An 18085-nucleotide genomic window follows, 5' to 3' on the forward strand; every position below is an offset into this window, starting at 1 on the left:
TTGGGCACTGCCCAAATGGTTCGGCGTAAGTCTCTCCTTACGCCGCTTTTGAAAAAGGGTAACTACATCTCAAGTAGAAGAGACAGGGTTAGCGTTTCCCCACAGCGCTCCCTGGGCGGCCTAGAGGTAGAAACAAAACTCTCCCCTTCGAGGCCAAGGGGTCCACTTACTTCCCAGACAACACGTTTTTAACTGAGCAGAATTCACACCTCGCCAAATGCTATCCCAGGCTGAAGCCCACAGGGTAGAAAGACTTAAGTGAAGGAAAAAAAAAACTGGATTCGCTTTAGAACTGGAAGGCTGGGAGGAAAACGTAAGCGCTTTGGAGCAGGGGGTGCAAATACAAACCCAAGTAAACTGACGTGGATAGAGGCCGTTTCCTAACTACAAAGGCATGTGAATAGTGAAAATGACTAGAATAATTTTCCCACGTTTGCACTGTTGCTGACTGTGCCTGGTTCACAGAGGCATGCCCCAATGTCAGTGAAACACTGAAAAGTCACATTCACGGGGCAGGGGCTCGGGCTGCTCTGTACAGCGCATCCTCCCCAGGGCCTCGGACTGGAACAGACCCACTGGGACACAGGAATCTGAAGTGTCACCGCCTCCCCTGAACTCGGGTTGTATGTACTTTTTTTGTCCTGCCTCATTTCCTCATGTAATTGTTTCCCGAATACCTCTGCTCACAGAGCACTGGGTACATCTCAGAGCACAAAACAGACTCTGTCTAACTATCCTTTAATAAGCACTTCTTAAGTAACTGGGCCTGTACGAGGAATCATCCCAATAAATCCTCCCACCAGCATTCTGAGGTGGAGACTATTATTATCCCCATTTATAGATGAGGAAACTCAGCTTCCAGAGGTTAGGAAACCTGCCCAAGGTCACCTGGGGAAAGCGCTAAAGCTGTGCCCACACCCAGGTCTGTCTAAACTCAGACACATGTTTCTGAACCATCCTACTGCCTTTCCGTGAAGGAGCGGAACATGCACCTTAAAAAAGACCCCAAAGCACTATCTGACCCGCCTCAGTTGACCATTCATCTCTAAGCCCCAGCACAGGGCCTGGCACATGTCAGACATACGCTACCCAGTGAAGAAATGAATAAACACATGCAGGTGAGGCCGAAGCCAGGCAGCCCCCCTCCTGGAGGCCAGACCCTGCCCGACCAGCGCCGAGTGAAGCAGCCACCGCTGTGGGCCGCGCGATGAATGGAAACAGGGCTGCCCCTCTTCAGTACTTCCCAAGTGGGGGGCTGCCATGTGTCCACACACACAATGCCTGCGTGGACAGGGAGAGACACACATGAAGACACACGTGAAGACGACACGGGTGTGAAGACAGAGCAGTCAGACTATGGTGCGCAGGGGCCACGAGGGAAGGTCAGGATGTCATGTGGCAAGTGACCACCGGCAAGCAGGCCACCCAGGCTCTGCGGGGACTGCAGATGAGTCTCTACTGGGCCTGGACACTTGGGCCAGTGGTCCGGGGCTCGACATGGTTAGGAAGGTTACAGCCAAGGCGTGGGATTGACTTACGGCATCTGCAAGAGCCGGGAGACGGTGGGCATGCCATTTTTACAGGCTTCACAAGACAGCGTGGACTCCAACACGGCCACTTAAAATGAACAGACACACGTTTTAGTTCCACAGAACATGCTGGCAAACCCACTTGGTGATGAAAAGTTTGACACCACTTCTCAACTGTCTGTGGGCTCATCAGGACAGTGTCAAAACTCTTCACGCACAGACAGATGGCATACGTGGTGGCAGGGGGCGGAGGGGGAAGGGGGGCTGCTGGCAATGCTGACAACTCCCAATGACTCAAAAAAAAAAAAGATTTAGGAACCACATGCTGACAGAAAGCTAAGTATATTGCACAGATAATTGGAGGAAGGACTCAAGATATCATTCATAAATGTGTTTGCTCTCATAAAAGAGAAGTAAACACCACACATGAGTAAAATTCTGAACTTGAAAGACATGTCTCTGCTTGCCTGCTTTTAGTCAAAACCAACATACGAAGTGCCAACTGTTGGTATCTCACCATCCAACACCTTGGACAGTGTAAACAGAAGCAGCCAGATTTTTTTTTCCATTCATAATTTGACCACTCAGAAATAACTATTATTAACATTATGCTTTTTACCCACACAAATACACACATTTAATTCTTCACATATCCAAATGAATTCTTACTTTATGTAAAGAGATACATTCAAGGAAACTGAGGCAAACTTCTAAACTTAATATAATACTTGGTTATACCAGGAAAAAAAAAATTATCACAAATGAAAAAGACATTTCATACGGAGCAAGTTTTCACAACTATCGTTTATTACATACAGTCATCCCTCAGTCTCCCTGGGACACTGGTTCAGGAACCTCTCCATCCCTAAATATACCCAAATCTGTGCTCAAGTCTCTTATACAAATTGGTATATAATATTTGCATACAAACTATATACATCCTCCCATATACTTTATTTACAAAAACAGCCAGATTTTTTTTTTTTTTTTTTACTTGCAGGTCGCTTGTTCCATTTCAGCTGTTCAAACTCAACCCAAAGTAGTCTCGGGGCCTGTTCTCGGAACCATCTCACGACACAAAAAAGACGCTGGTGGAGGTTGACCCGAATGCGTGGAAGGTGTGATGTTCCAAGAGCTGCCTTGCCCCCTGCCACCCCCGCCCCAGGGGGTTGTGAGCTGGCTGTTGGGGGGAGGAAAGGGTCCCTGGGTGACTCTGCATCAGCCCTGACATCCCTCCTTCCTACAGGAGCCCCTCAGTGATGCTGGGAGAACTCCTGGATCCAGGGTTTCCTGCCTGCCTTTCCTAATCTGGGCCTGGCGGGCTGTCCTCTGCCGGGTGTCCAGCCTGTGGTTGTCCTCGCAGGTCACCCTCCAGCCTTGGGATACCTCCCGACTCTGCCTGAGTCCACAAGACTGGATGCAAGTTGTCTGCTCCTAGCTTCTGCTTCGACCTCTCACTAGCCATACTTCACATCCTCTTGCTTCCAAAATTCTGATGCATGTTACAGAAGGACTCCTGAGATTTCAGACAGCCTGACAAACAAATGAGCGATCTGAATTTTCAGTGAAATACATTTAAGAAGTTACTTCCGTAACTTCTACTTCCTGGTAAGACTTCCTGGCTATGGAGCACAGTAACTTCCTCTGGACCTTCCCTGGACTCTGGAAAAGGGGATGAGAAGCTCCGAGCATGACCAGGGCCCAGAGACCCTTACAAACCCCATACTGACCCACAGCCATGGATGGTGCAGGAGGGAAGGAGTCTACAGGCACTGAGTCGGGCGGTCGTCCGTAAGTCATTTCATATAGTAAGTGGCCGAAGCAGTGGACGTCCACACTCTCCAATGTCTGCAGAAGAAAAGACAGCAGAAGGCTTTGGCTTTGTGAATCCCTAGCCCGGGGCTTCCACTAAGAAACATGGCCCAGGGGCAACCCCACCCACAACTGGTAGTGACCACTTGAGGCCTTTTGTAAAAGCTCACAAAGCATCGTTTTGAGCAAAAGTCTTGGTCCTACCTTCACGATGGTGCACTCAGAGGTTCTACCCTTCCTTGGCCCTGCCCAACCAGCCTCTCAGATATAGCAGTGCCGTGGGAGAGACAGGGCCAACAGGCCTGCCTGCCTCAACCATACCCAACCCTGCTTAGCACACATTTCTTACAGGGACAGATCATGCATCCTGCCGCAGGGATAATTTACACCTAAAAATAAGCCTGCTGTTTCACCACTTTCATCAACTTACATTGATCTTCCTGAACTGTGAGAAATACGATCGGTAGAAGGAAGGAAGGCCCAACAAGGAATTCTCCAGGTCCAGCAGCCGGCAGGTATCCCCATCCAGCATCACGTTGGAAGCGTGAAGATGCCCATAAGGAAATCCCTTGTCATGTAAAAACTTTAGGACCTATGGAAAAGTATGTAGTGGTTACACTCCCCTCCAACTCATTCGACACAAGACAAACTTAAACTTTGCTTTTTCAGTCAATATATTTTGAAACAAGACCAAACCGGTCACCTGAGAGATTCCTAAAGAAAGAGTACATATCTGTGCATTTCTTTGGAAAAGAGACGGACGCTGAGTGCTTTCCAGCTGTGGACACGCCAAGCCAATCCAAGCCAAGCTCCCTCATTTCCAAAGAACAGAGAAGCAGCCTGTATCTGCTCGGGTTAACAGCTCTGATGCCAAAAGCCTCTACTGTAAGCACTTTCTCTACCTAAGCACCACATCCCAGCTCTCTTCAGGGCAAAGATCCTCCCGCACAGATGAATAAAGATATCCTGCCAGGGCTTCTGCCAATTATTCAGGAAAAAGGGTTGAGCTGAAAACATCTCTAGTCCTGTCTCACCTCAGAATATATTTGGCTGTTTATTAATAGAAACACATGACAGCCTCCCACAAAAAGAAGCAAACTTTTCAGTTGCCATTTCATAAACAGTGGTTCAGCCAGTGACAGAGACACCTGGATGCAGCCCTGCAAAAGACCTGGGAACCACAGCAGTGCCCTGCGGAAGCAGGTGCCCAGGACGATCCGTTGAGAACCGGAAGAAAAGTATTACAGCTTTTCTGGTTTTTGTTTTTCATTTATTTATTTTTTAACTTTTTGGCCATGCCGTGTGGCATGTGGGATCTTAGTTCCCGGACCAGAGATCAAACCTGCCACCCCTTGAGTTGGAAGTACAGTCTTAACCACTGAATCACCTAAGAAGTCCCCTGTCTGTTTTGATTTTAATCTCATTCTTTCTTAACTTATATTGGACAAAATACATTACTAATAGAATATATATAATATATATGTATATAAATTAAACATATATAACATGGGAGTGTTTATGCTTAAATTGTTTTCACTGATAGGGTTGCATAATCCAAGAAGTTTGGTGAATGCTGCTCTAGAGAGTGATGTGGGAAAGGCTTTTTCACGTTAGCTTTACTTCTGTAAGGGGGCCAGTGGTTACGTATAGGATATAACAAAAGCAAGAATCTTGGCACAAAGATAAATCAACCAGAAATAACACAAAACTTGGTATTCACACAATAAAGTTCTTAAAAATCACACAGTAATTTAGGAATTTCCAATAGCTAAGATTTTGGAACTGTGTTGGTCTAGATTACTGCTTTAGTCTCAAATATTTGCTTTTGGGGGTAAAATATGACAATGCCACCAGTTTGTATGTGACCAGATAATTTCAACTATTTTAGATATTGCCTGAAAACTTTCCCAAAAGAATACTGGGATGCTCGGTGAAATTCCAATGCAACTTAAACAAAAGGCAGATACCTCTTACCTCTAATACTTGCCGCCCATATGTTTTTATTTGCTGGAGTTCAAGGCCTTGAACCTTCTTAGGGTTGCAGTACTTCTTCAGGAATGGGTCTTTTGGTTTTGCCTTTGGAAAGGAACCAAGAGCACATAAGAAGGCAGTATAGACGTTGAACTCTACACGCACATGGCCTCCTTAAACAGACAGGACACACTAAGGGGCTGCGGGCATCAGATGAGTCCAGCTGGCAGGACGTGGACTGTTAAATACAGCAGCCTGCACAGTTAATAGAAAGAGGCTGACCAGGGTTCCAGCCTTTTTCTAGTCCAGTGAAGACGTGCCTGGTCTTCACTTTAGCAGACCCCAAAGTCTTGTATACTGTTAGAATTCTTCAGTATTGCTTTTTAAAAAAAAAAAAACCACATAGCAGTGTTAATTATGGGTTTCCCAGGTGGAACTAGTGGTAAAGAACCCGCCTGCCATTGCAGGAGACATAAGAAACATGGGTTTGATCCCTGGGTTGGAAAGATCCCCTGGAGGAAGGCATGGCAACCCACTCCAGTATTCCTGCCTAGAGAATCTCATGAACAAAAGAGCCTGGTGGGCTACAGTCCACAAGGTAGCACAGAAATAGACACAACTAAAGTGACTTAGCAAGCGTGCAGTGTTAATGATATTTATTATGTTGTGTTTTACACCTCTAGTATTTACCCATCTTACTCTTTTAACTGTCTTCATCTAATTTCCCTTAAATATCCTCTCCTACCTCTATTAACCACAAATCTGATCTCTTTTTCTACGAGTTTGTAAAGCTTCTCAGTATTCCTTTAAAAAAAAATTTAAACTTTAAAACTGACCTAAGAGCAGCCTACAATCTAATGAATATAATCGTGAAATGCTCAACCTTTCCTCGTGTGCGTAAAGGAATGCTCTTTAGCCAAACTGGGTAGTTTCTATTGCTAAAATAAATTCAACTTCCGAATAAAATTAAAATTAAATCCTCAGGGCCTAGCTTCTAGAAGCTTAGGGTTCAAGTATCAATCACAGGCTCTTAAGGGATTTGAGAACTTCTTGATGACCAGGAACTTGCACCAGCAGTACCTTGTAGATCAGGTCCTTCAAGGTTCCTTTCTCATTAAACATTCTAATTAGCAATGCTGAGGATTCGTTAGCTGTGGCAAAGGTAACACGATAGATGTAAGGGTGCTGCGAAAACAAAAAAAAAAGGAAATTCACATTTAATCTGCATCAGCATCTAGGTTCCTTTTAGATCCAGGATCTGGTTATACAGAATCAAGTGCCAGCTTGGTAGTTTAATTGCACGTAAACGCAGAATGTTCCCTGAACACATGATACTTTCAAGTTATCAGATGATCAATTACTAAATCATTTTTTAGATGAGAGAAGTAAGGTAAACTACAGTGATTAAGCAAAGTGGCTAGAAGTTAAGCTCTCCAAGGGAAGGTATCTGCTTTAACGTGGTCTCACAGTTCAGGTGACAGGAAAGGTGGTTTTAATATTCTCCCTCTGTAAATTGGTAAAATAAATAAATAAATAAAAAGAAAAACAGCCAAATTCTAGAGCAGCCAAGTGGGAACCAGGACACATGTGTCTCCCCTCACAGTGCTGCCTAACACTCCACACTGCTGTCTGGGGATAAGCCAGGGAGCACGACAGCCAGAAAACAAGCAATGGCAGCATCTTTCAGCACCGTGGCCTTTTCCAGGGCAGTGAGCATGCGTCTTCCTGTCCCCCCTGGAGTGTGCAGTCTGAGTGACACTGCCCTCCTGAGAGGCGGACATGGGTGTCAACAAAGCAGGGTGGGGAGTAAGGCAAATTATTTAATGATTAAAAGAAAAGTCCTCATGTGACCTGGAATTGTGGATACATGGACCAACTGACTTCAAGTATTACAATGGCCTTGAGCTCAAAGGAGTACCAGGAAGATTTAAACCCTTGGGAGCTGGATTGTGTGAGGATTGGATGGGAATGGGATGGAAGGGGGTGCCCAGGGAAATACAGAAAATTGATCATGAAGTTCCTCCTGATCATCACAACAAAGCAATTGTTGTGGATATTTTCATGGCTTTACTGAAATACAATTCACATCCCAATATAATTCACCTGTTTAAAGTATACAACTCAATGGTTTTCAATATATTCAGAGCTGTGTGACTATCACACAGTCTAATTTTAGAACATTTTCATCAACGCAAAATGAAACCCAATGAATAAAATAAAAATCCTTGGAATTCATACTGATATAAATAAAGAAAAGAGAACATGAAGCTCTTCCTTATAGTAGAATGACAACCAGTAAATATAAGAGAAATGATGGAGTCAGAAAATCTCAAAAAAAAATAAAAGAAAACCTCTATGAATGCTACAGCTAGTGGGTTTGATAAAGACGGAGAAGGCAATGGCACCCCACTCCAGCACTCTTGCCTGGAAAATCCCATGGACGGAAGAGCCTGGTGGGCTGCAGTCCATGGGGTCGCTAGGAGTAGGACACAACTGAGCAACTTCTTTCACTTTTCATTTTCATGCATTGGAGAAGGAAATGGCAACCCACTCCAGTGTTCTTGCCTGGAGAATCCCAGGGACGGGGGAGCCTGGTGGGCTGCCGTCTATGGGGTCGCACAGAGTTGGACACGACTGAAGTGACTTAGCAGCAGCAGCAGCATGCTACTTATATAGTCTCAAAAAAAAAAAAAAAAAAAAACCTCCCTACAATTGCTTATTAATTAGTTCTAGTTATCTTATAAAAATAACTAAGGATGGGTACAAATGTTCAGCTAAAATTGTTCACCATGGCATTTTTTAAAAAAATAAGAGCAAAAAACTAGAAGTGATCCACATGTCTAGTGGATTAGCTGAGTGAATGAGGTATGGCCAATGATAATTTTATGCAGTCAGTAATAATGATGTATTATACTGAATTTATTAACAACAAAAGATGTTCATGGGTATACCACTAACAACAACAAAAATCAAGCTTTAGAACAGTATCTATTTTTTCAAAAATAATCATGTAAGAGAGTTCCTTGGTGGGCCTAGTCATTAGGATTCTGGGCTTTCATTACTGTGGCCTTGATTCAATTCCTGTTTGGGGAACTAAGAGCCCACAAGACACAAGGCACAGCCAAAAATAAAATAAAATTCTAGAGAAGTAACAATTGAACATGACACTTTGGCCCATACTTCAGGTTACTTGGAATTATGGGCAAATTTTATTTTATTTTTCCCTATCTGTGCTTTCTGACTTTCTGCTATTAATATGCACCACTAGCCTTGCATTATCTTCTTTTTTAAAAAAGCATATCCAAGAAAAGAAATTTAGGATTGAGCGCTCACAGCCTGTGTGACACAACCTATCACACTCAAAGACCACAGTATTTTTCTCTGCCAGGTATCACACCTCATTAAACACATGGTCTTGCTAGCTTGACAAGACATTCTCTTCAAAAACACTAACTCAATTTTTTCTGGCCAGGTTAGTCTTTTCCTTAAGAATATCTGCATATCTTTTGAAAGACATTCATGAGGTTCTTACCACAGAAAGCCTTGGATTAGAATCCCTTTTCCAGTTAATCCAAATCTGCATCAGTTCTGCTTTCTCAGGCTGGAAACAGATCTCTCAACTCATTGATAATGAACATCCTCACCAGGAACAAGAGGCTCAGAGAAGTGGGTGCTTTCCTACTCTGATATTTGCTTAAAACACAAAAATACTATTTTGGGATTCCCTGACAATCCAGTGGTTAAGACTCTGTGTTTCTACTGCAAGGGGTGTGAATTAGATCCCTGGTAGGGATCCTGCATACCACTTCGTGTGGCCAAATGAATAAAAAAATTAAATAAATTACCACATTTTGTGGGTGGTCTGGAAGTCATGAATGTCATTTAAATGGCCAATGGTCTGTGGGAGTAGCCCTGAGCACTTCCAGTCTGAAGAGAAATCCACTCTACCTCTCCATTCTCAAGCCTGGAGAGTGTTTCCAGCTCCACCCACCCACAATAAAACATTGTGAATCTGTCATCGGCATCAAGAATAACAGAAGGACTTGTACTCACCAAACAGGAAGGCAGAAGTTTGATTAGACACTGAAAATCTTTATCTGACAGATACTTGTCTGGACCAAGGTCAGCCTGCAAACATGGGAGGAAATATCAGGGTGCTGTTTTGGTCATCAAAAGAAAAATTCCTTACAAGCCTTTCCTTTAAAAAAAAAATCTGTCCAAATACATGACTGTAAACCGAAGATGAAAACCACAGTAATCCGTGTTGCCTCATGGCCTTTCTGGAGTACATAAACATACAAATACTAGCACCTAACTGTAATGTTACCTAATTTTATTAACCAAGTGTATCACTAGAGCTCTCAAAGTGATAGATAAAACAAAAATAATGCTCAAGCATTAAAAAAAAAAAAACCGCCGAAGTGTCAGTCCTAAAGAGGTTCAAGAAAACTATTTTAAGCTGTTCGTATTTCTTTCCAAACGTTTACTAGCTGATGAAATGTAGTCACACTGGTATTACCAAATGCATAAACAAAGTGACTGAAAATGACTCTTCGATGTATGACTAAGGGGCCACTCCAGTATTCTTGCCTGGAGAATCCCAGGGACGGAGGAGCCTGGTAGGCTGCCCGTCTATGGGGTTGCACAGAGTTGGACACGACTGAAGCGACTTAGCAGCAGCAGCAGCAAGGGGCCCTTTACATCTCTCGGCAGCACAGTACAATTTTGTCTTGTCAGTTCTCTTGCTTTTTCATAAACCCACCTGAAGTCCCTGAAATTAGTCTAAAGCAAAACAAAACAAAATTAGCTTACCCAGCTTAACACTAGCCGTTCCTTTGGCTGGTTTTTAATCTTCATCAAGAAATATTTCTTCCTTATCCTCCAACCTGTCATAAAAGGAGATGTGTTTATAGCTACATGATCTAACACCAACTGATTCTGTTTTACTGACCAAATAATTAATAAAAGTTAAGTTCAGAAATATGATTCATAGATATATAGGAACCTGTAAGCAACCATTTGGCAATACTGAAATAGTAAAAGCTGCACTAAAATAAATAAAAAAATAAAAGAAATTACTCATGGAAAAAGGAAAACAGCACTTCAGTTTAGATTTAATGGAAAAGATAAGAGGAATGAATGATGGTTCTGAAACTTAGTTACCACCATCCAAATCCCCAGATGCGTCTGTAACCAAGATTCATTCACCAATAAAAGTTAAGGACTGAATCCTCAAATAGTATGGAAACACACAAAAAAGACATCACCTGCATTCCTTATACATTTCACCTGCATAAAAGCTTTTCTGGGATACTTATAAGAAAGCATGACAAAGAACCCAGTTCTGTCTGTGATCCTTTTTTAACACAATGGGCACACCAGTTTCTCACCTATGTCTTTCAATGGTTCTACCACCTCCCACTTTGGCTCTGATCGGAAGAACATGGAAACATGTTGTAAGGCAATCTCTGCAAAGATATTTTGGAAACGTATTTATTAGACAAACATATCAGGAAAGTGCCATACGCTTAAGATGTTATTCTTGCAAGTGAAATTCTTATGGTCTATGACCTTCTTTAAAAATTTAATTATAAAAAAATGAACACAGAGTAAATAAAACATGGGACTCTAGATTGGATCCTGGAACAGAATAACAACATTAATGAAACATCTAATGAAATCTGAATAAAACTATAATTAATAGTAATGTGTGAATGCTAATTTCTTAGTTTTTATATAAATGTATCATGCTTATATAAAATGTTAACATTAGGGGAAATTGGGTGAGGGCATATACGGAAATTCTATACTATCACTGCTGTTATTTTTTCTGTAAATCTAAAATTATTCTAAAGTCAAAAGTTTATTAAAGAAAGTAATTAGTAACAGAATAATTAAACTGGAAGATCTAAAATATGCAAACTAGTTGTCTTAAGCCAAGAATTCAATATATGTACCAGACAACAACTGGAGCACAAAACTCAAAATGTGTCCTAAGGTCACCCTGGAATAGCATTAAACATTGTTTCAAGTGGTATTTATCCCATCTTCATTCCTCATGAAATTATAGCTTTCACCAACAAAGAAGCGATTAGCCTTAAATATATATATTGGGAATAAAAGCCAGTGTTTTAGAAAAACACCGATGCACAGCAACAACATGGCTCTGCTGTGGGAAACCACTGGACATCTGCTTACTGGAAAAAAAATCCGTCCTTCTCTTTGTGTTTATCATGAGAACGTTTCCCCCTTCTACGAAGACAATGAAAAGAGGAAGTTCTTTAAAGTTCACAGTATAAAAAATCATGAGAATAACTGTGCTTTTACATTTCCTGCGCAAAGCAACATCTGTAATTTGCTGTTTTCCCCCTCAGTGTAGTGAGCGAATGAAAGCCACACTGGATCCCTGAAAGCAAACAGCAATCCTGCACAGCCACTGTGGAACTGCACTGCTGCCAAAGCATCAGTTACATCCCAGGCACCAGGGATTCCGCAGAAACGCTTTCCATGTGTTGAAATGACCTAGTCTGGAACTACTATGCCTAGAGCTTGGCAGACAATATTATTTTGATATATTTTAGAGTACATTATCAATTAAGAGATTTGGGGAAGAAAACAATCTTATTGACTCAATATGTAAAGTGTCAGTGCTGTCTGCACCTAAATTTTGAACATGAGATGACAGATACAGAACAGACTCCATTTACATTTGCTTTAACTACTCCATTGTGACAACCACTTGGAGAGGTTGGGTGTGGCGGCAGCAGACGAATTTTCATAACCAACACTGGAAGCTCTGAACTTTTTCTGTAAGTAATGCTGATATAAAAGGCTTTCAGAATTTCCAAAATAACCTGAATGTAAGCTACTTCAAAAGATATTCTTTTACGTGAAAATCACAACATTGAGAAGGATAATGAAAAATAATCTTCTAAATGTGATACACTGTCATTCTCAGAGACTTTAAAGGACAGTTGCTTCAGAACTAACAGTGACTCATAATCCCCTACAATCTCATTATTCCACCACGTTTACTGTCTGCTACTGTGCATTGTTCATTGTTTTTGGAGTGGGGGAAGTAGCTGTGAGCAAATGGAACATGTTTAGATTTGTTACTGACAAATTAAGGATTAGAAAATAGCTTTTTTTTTTCCTTCTTTTTTATCTTTGGGATCAGGAAATTATAGACAGGATATTTTCTCTCCTCTGAAGTATGATTTATTCTCAAGTAAGCCACACGACCACCATGCTCCCAATATTAATCCCTTCCCTCCCCAGATTCAGGTAACACATTTCAATCCTAAACGTCTTCTGCTTAGAAGTCTTTGTTGGCGCCCCATGTCCTTACCAATTAGGACCAAGCTTCTAAACCTCACACCTTCTGTCTTTAGCCCCCCTACCCCCACCGACCAATAATGTGTGAGCCTCACACTCCTGTCACTGAGAGTGTACCTACCATGGCCCCTGAAGACTGGCCTACCCTAATCCTCAGCATTCTCTATTCCTGCCCATCCAACCTTTGAGGCTCAACCCAAACTTGCTGCTCCCCTAGCCAGGGCTTCCTCCTTCCCTCCTCTGTACTCTCCAGTGCTCCACATGGCCCTCTCCTATGGCATTCTGTCCTACTAGTCTTCCACGAGACTGTGATCGTTGGCTTTAGAAGGAAATATCTTAGACATGGCAGAGCCCACAGCCATACAGAAATATTTACTTCTTTCTCTCCTGGAGTACTGGCCCTTGCCTCTTGGCCTAGCTAACTTCTACTCACCTCAGGGCTCCATGCAGGTGTCAACTCTTCTGGGAAGCCTTCCTCCACCTTCAGAGCTGGGTCATCCCCACCTGGACCCCCACCCTCGAGGTGCTATCACGTCTTTAAGCTAGCACAGCCTTTACCCGTCAATCTCCCTACAGAAGTGCCCTGGGGCAGGAGTTGGGTTAGGAGACTATGCCCTGTTTGGTGCTGCAGTCATAGTACCTGTCACACAGCAGGTGCTCAATAAATATCTGATGAAGTAAGAACTAACCAAGGGTTCAATGGGCTTCCTAAGTAGCTTAGTAGTAAACAATCTGCCTGTCAACCAGGAGACGTGGGTTTGATCCTGGGTTGAGAAGATTCCCCTGGGAAAGGAAATGGCAACCCACTCTAGTATTCTTGCCTGGGAAATCCCATAGACAGAGGAGCCTGGAGGGCTACAGTCCATGGGGTCGCAAAGAGTCAGACATGACTAAGCGACTACACCACAGTAGCAAGGGTTGAATTCATGCGCATGGGTGTGCACACTCACTCATGAGCACATGAAATCCATGAAAAGGAAGGCGTCTGCCCTCCATTTCATTAGCACTGACTGACCCAGGGGAAAACTGCACGCTCTCTGCTGCTGCTGCTAAGTCACTTCAGTCGTGTCCGACTGTGCGACCCCATGGATGGCAGCCCACCAGGCTCCCCCGTCCCTGGGATTCTCCAGGCAAGAACACTGGAGTGGGTTGCCATTTCCTTCTCCAATGCATGAAAGTGAAAAGTTAAAGTGAAGTCGCTCAGTCATGTCTGACTCTTAGCGACCCCATGGACTGCAGCCTACCAGACTCCTCCATCCATGGGATTTTCCAGGCAAGAGTACTGAAGTGGGGTGCCATTGCTCATGCCCTCTAGACGCTGACAAACAAGCCCCAGACAGGAAATGCAGAGTGACGCCTTCAAGTCTACCTTATGCTCCCCACAGACCTCAGGCTTCTCAGCTCAGAAAGTACCAGCTGCCCCCAGTGTGTGCAGCCTTTGACCCCCTGGATCTCAGCCCCGTGAAGTGACTGCAGGCAATACAGACCAGCTGGTATGCTACAGCAAACTGCAGCCTTTCTGAAGCACCTTGCTCTTGTTCTGAATATAATCTCACCTTCCCTCCCACCCTTCCCTCCTGCCCAAACCCTCCCTCTCTCTTCCACTCCATCCTGGAGCCCACTACTATCTGACCTGTTCACAGAACTCTTGGGATTTTAGAGCTAGAAGAGAGCTTTGGATGCTATGTGGTCCACTCTCCCCACCTCCATCTCTTATGTTATCAGTCAGGACCCCGAGGCCTACAGAGTGGAGATGCTGCTGCTGCTAATAAGAAAGCTGGGGCCAGGATGCAGGCCTCTTGATTTCTGGTCCAAGTGACTTCTGCATGGACATTAAAAAGCTTATTTACAGAGTGGTTTAAGGTGGGAAGATGGTTACAGTGCAGTGATGGCTATACTTTGCTAACAAGATGAATAAAGCGATGTGTGTGTATGTGTTTCTCAACATAAACCCCGCTTGACTGGCCAAGAGACAACTGATTTCCCTATACAATAGCTGGCCCTCAATTAGACTTTTTAATTCAAATGAACAACCCCAAACCAACCCTCAACAAAGCACCAAGGACCCATATTTCCTTTCAGTGAATTTGGTAGTAAAAAGAGATTAGAATACCAGATCATCTTATCTGCCTCCTCAGAAACCTGTACGCAGGTCAAGAAGCAACAGTCAGAACCAGACCTGGAACAACAGACTGGTTCAAAATTGGGAAAGGAGTACATCAAGGCTGTAGATTGTCACTGTTTATTAAACTTCTATGCAGAGTACATCATGCGAAATGCCAGGCTGGATGAATCACAAGGTGGAATCAAGATTGCTGGGAGAAGTATCAACCTCAGATATACCAACCGCAGATGATACCACCCTAACGGCAGAAAGTGAAGAGGAGCTGAAAAGCCTCTTGATAATGGTGAAAGACGAGAATGAAAAAGCTGGCTGAAAACTCAACATTCAAAAAACGAAGATCATGACATCCAGACCCATCACTTCATGACAAATACATGGGGAAAACATGGCAACAGTGACAGATTTTATTTTCTTGGGCTCCAAAATCACTGCAGATGGTGACTGCAGCCATGAAGTTAAAAGATGATTGCGCCTTGGAAGGAAAGCTATGACCAACCCAAAGAGCATATTAAAAAGCAAAGATACCACTTTGCCCACAAAGGTTCATACAGTCAAAGCCATGGTTTTTCCAGCAGTCACATACAGATGTGAGAGTTGGACCATAAAGAAGGCTGAGAGCCAAAGAACTGATGCTTTCAAAACGTAGTGCTGGAGAAGACTCTTGAGAGTGCCTTGGACAGCAAGGAGATCAATCCAGTCAATCCTAAATTAAATCAATCCTGAATATCCATTAGAAGGACTGATGCTGAAGCTTGAGCTCCAATACTTTGGCCACCTGATGAGAAGAGTTGACTCACTGGAAAAGACCCTGATGCTGGGAAAGACTGAGGGCAGGAGGAGAAGGGGATGACAGAGGATGAGATGGTTGGATGGCATCATGGATTCAATAGACATGAGTCTGAGCAAACTCCAGGAGATAATGAAGGACAGGGAAGCCTGGCATACTGCAGTTCATGGGATCACAAAGAGTCGGACACAACTGAACGACTGAACAACAACAAAAACAGAAGGAAAGGAAGAAAAGGACCAGCAATCCCAGGCTGGGGTCCCAGAGAGGAGAGCAAGGAGCTGCTGATGTCCTGAGAGCTGCTGGTGAAAGGTTGTTGTTGAATCACGCGAATACACCGGGATTCTTGGCCCCCGGAGGAGAAGAATTCAATCCGGGGCCAGAGACGAGGCTTGATCGCTCAGAGCTTTTGTGTAATAAAGTTTTATTAAAGTATAAAGGAGATAGAGAAAGCTTCTGACATAGGCATCAGAAGGGGGCAGAAAGAGTACCCGCTTGCTAGTGTTAACAATGAAGTTATATACTCTCCAATGAATCCAAAGAATATCTGGAGGTTGTAAAGACCTCATCAGACCTACTCCCATAATTTACATTTTAAGATAACAGAATTAGCCAGAAGGTTTAATCCAAAGACTGTCCTTAGGCAGGATACATTATTGTTATATAATCCTAAGGAATGTGGAGAAAGAAAAAAAGTTTGTCCTTTCTTCCTCCTTAAGAATTCCAGAGCCCTCTCTCCTTGGGGACCCCTAGACTCCCTATCAACCTGCCTAGGAACTGACTCTCTCACTGGTCACCCACCCCCTGGGGAATGGGTGGCGTCAACGAGTCTCCTCTGACGAAACACCCACAGGCTCAGTCAGAGCAACAGGCAGGAAACGTGGCCTCGGTGGTTTCAGCCACACCTGAACACAGAACTCAGATCCTGCTGAAGGGAAGCTGGACAGTGACCACAGAAACTAAGGAGAGGTGCAGACAGTATCCACATTACAGGGGAAATGCCAGGAGCTGGAGGTGCACAGGGTGCCCTTGGGGGCCATGGGCCACACTGTAAGTTTTGGGAAACCTAGACAAGACTGCCCTGCTCTTTGGGGAACAGCTCAGTTAAGCTGACGTGGAGGAGGTGGCCTGGGTTTCCCTTTCCTGAGACACTTGGTGAGTCAGCACAGAGAAAAGACAAAGTTCTAAATTTCATGCAAAGGGGGAAATTAATCAGCACTTCTCTGAAAACAGCACCCAACCCTTATTGTTTCATCAGGACTGTGCCCTCTAAATAGTGGCAGCTACTTAAGTGTTTGGGTTCTGGCAGGAGTCTCTGACAGTTTTCTCACACTCCCATGCTCATCTCCTTTGGATTCCTGATTGTCTGGCATCCTGGGAGAGAGGGGAAAGATCAGGACAAGAGCAGCATGTAGAGAGGCACATGAGGAGGAGATATAGGGATCAGACAATGTTCCAGGGGCTGAGCAGCATTTTAATTGGGAAACATTCAGACACTAGACACTTGTACAATCATACAAATGTGCAACCCTAGGTAAGGCCCTTCTTGGGAGACTGCTCATGTATAAAATGAGAGGGTTCTCCTGGAACTCAATGAGTTTGGCACAGTTGCAGGATACAAAATTAATATGCAGAAACTGGTTACATTTCTGTATACTAATAAGAAACTATGAGAAAGAAATGAAAATAAGAAAACAATTCCATTTACAATCATATCAAGAAGAATAAATCCAACTAAACAGGTAAAAGATCTGTACTCTAAAAACTCTAAGACACTAATGAAAGAAATTGAAGAAGACACAAACAGATGGAAATATATACTGTGTTCATGGACTGGAAGAATTAATATGGCTAAAATGACTGTACAGCCCAAGGCAATCTACAGATTCAGTGCAATCCCTATCACTAGCTTTTTTCACAGAGCTAGAACAAATAATTCTAAATTTTTATGGAAACAGAAAAGATCTTGAATAGTCAAAACAATCTTGAAAAAGAAAAGCTGGAAGTATCATGCTTCTGATTTCAAAGCACACTACAAAGGTACAATAATCGAAACAGCATGGTACTAGGACGTGCACAAGCACACACACAGAGCGTGAAGAAACGGAATAGAGCGCCCAGAAATAACCCACACTTCTATCAGCAATTAATCTATCAATACGACAAAGGAGGCAAGAATATACAATGGAGAAAAGACAACCTCTTCAATAAATTCCGGAAAATTAGACAGCTAAACGCAATAGAACCAAACTGGACTACTCTCTCACATCATATACAAAAATAAACTAAAAATGGATTAAAGACATAAATGGAAGACCTAAACCCATAAAATTCCTAGAAGAAAACACAGGTGGCAAACTCTTTGACATTGGTCTTACCAATGTTTTTTTGGATATGTCCCCTTGGGAAACACAAGAAGCAAAAACCAACCAATGGAACCTAATCAAACTTAAAAGCTTTTGCACAGCAAAGAAAACCATCAACAAAACAAAAAGACCACCTACTGAATCGGAGAACAGATTTGCA

At 43.2% G+C, this 18085-nt stretch overlaps 1 protein-coding gene across 13 annotated transcripts in view; it reads right to left on the reverse strand.

Annotated features, from left to right (window-relative positions):
• PXK (PX domain containing serine/threonine kinase like) overlaps positions 1 to 18085 on the reverse strand; it is an 88207-nt gene that overhangs the window by 23433 nt on the left and 46689 nt on the right. For all 13 annotated transcript variants that reach the window (XM_024982994.2, NM_001099132.1, XM_024983005.2 and 10 more), the window contains 8 exon segments: positions 10703 to 10780; positions 10125 to 10198; positions 9366 to 9440; positions 6393 to 6497; positions 5316 to 5417; positions 3772 to 3933; positions 3260 to 3377; positions 1539 to 1617 (listed from right to left, as the gene is read on the reverse strand). In XM_024982994.2, the coding sequence (XP_024838762.1) occupies positions 1539 to 1617; positions 3260 to 3377; positions 3772 to 3933; positions 5316 to 5417; positions 6393 to 6497; positions 9366 to 9440; positions 10125 to 10198; positions 10703 to 10780 (793 nt within the window).

This window comes from Bos taurus, chromosome 22 (assembly GCF_002263795.3).
Source record: "Bos taurus isolate L1 Dominette 01449 registration number 42190680 breed Hereford chromosome 22, ARS-UCD2.0, whole genome shotgun sequence".
Taxonomy (NCBI): domain Eukaryota; kingdom Metazoa; phylum Chordata; class Mammalia; order Artiodactyla; family Bovidae; genus Bos; species Bos taurus.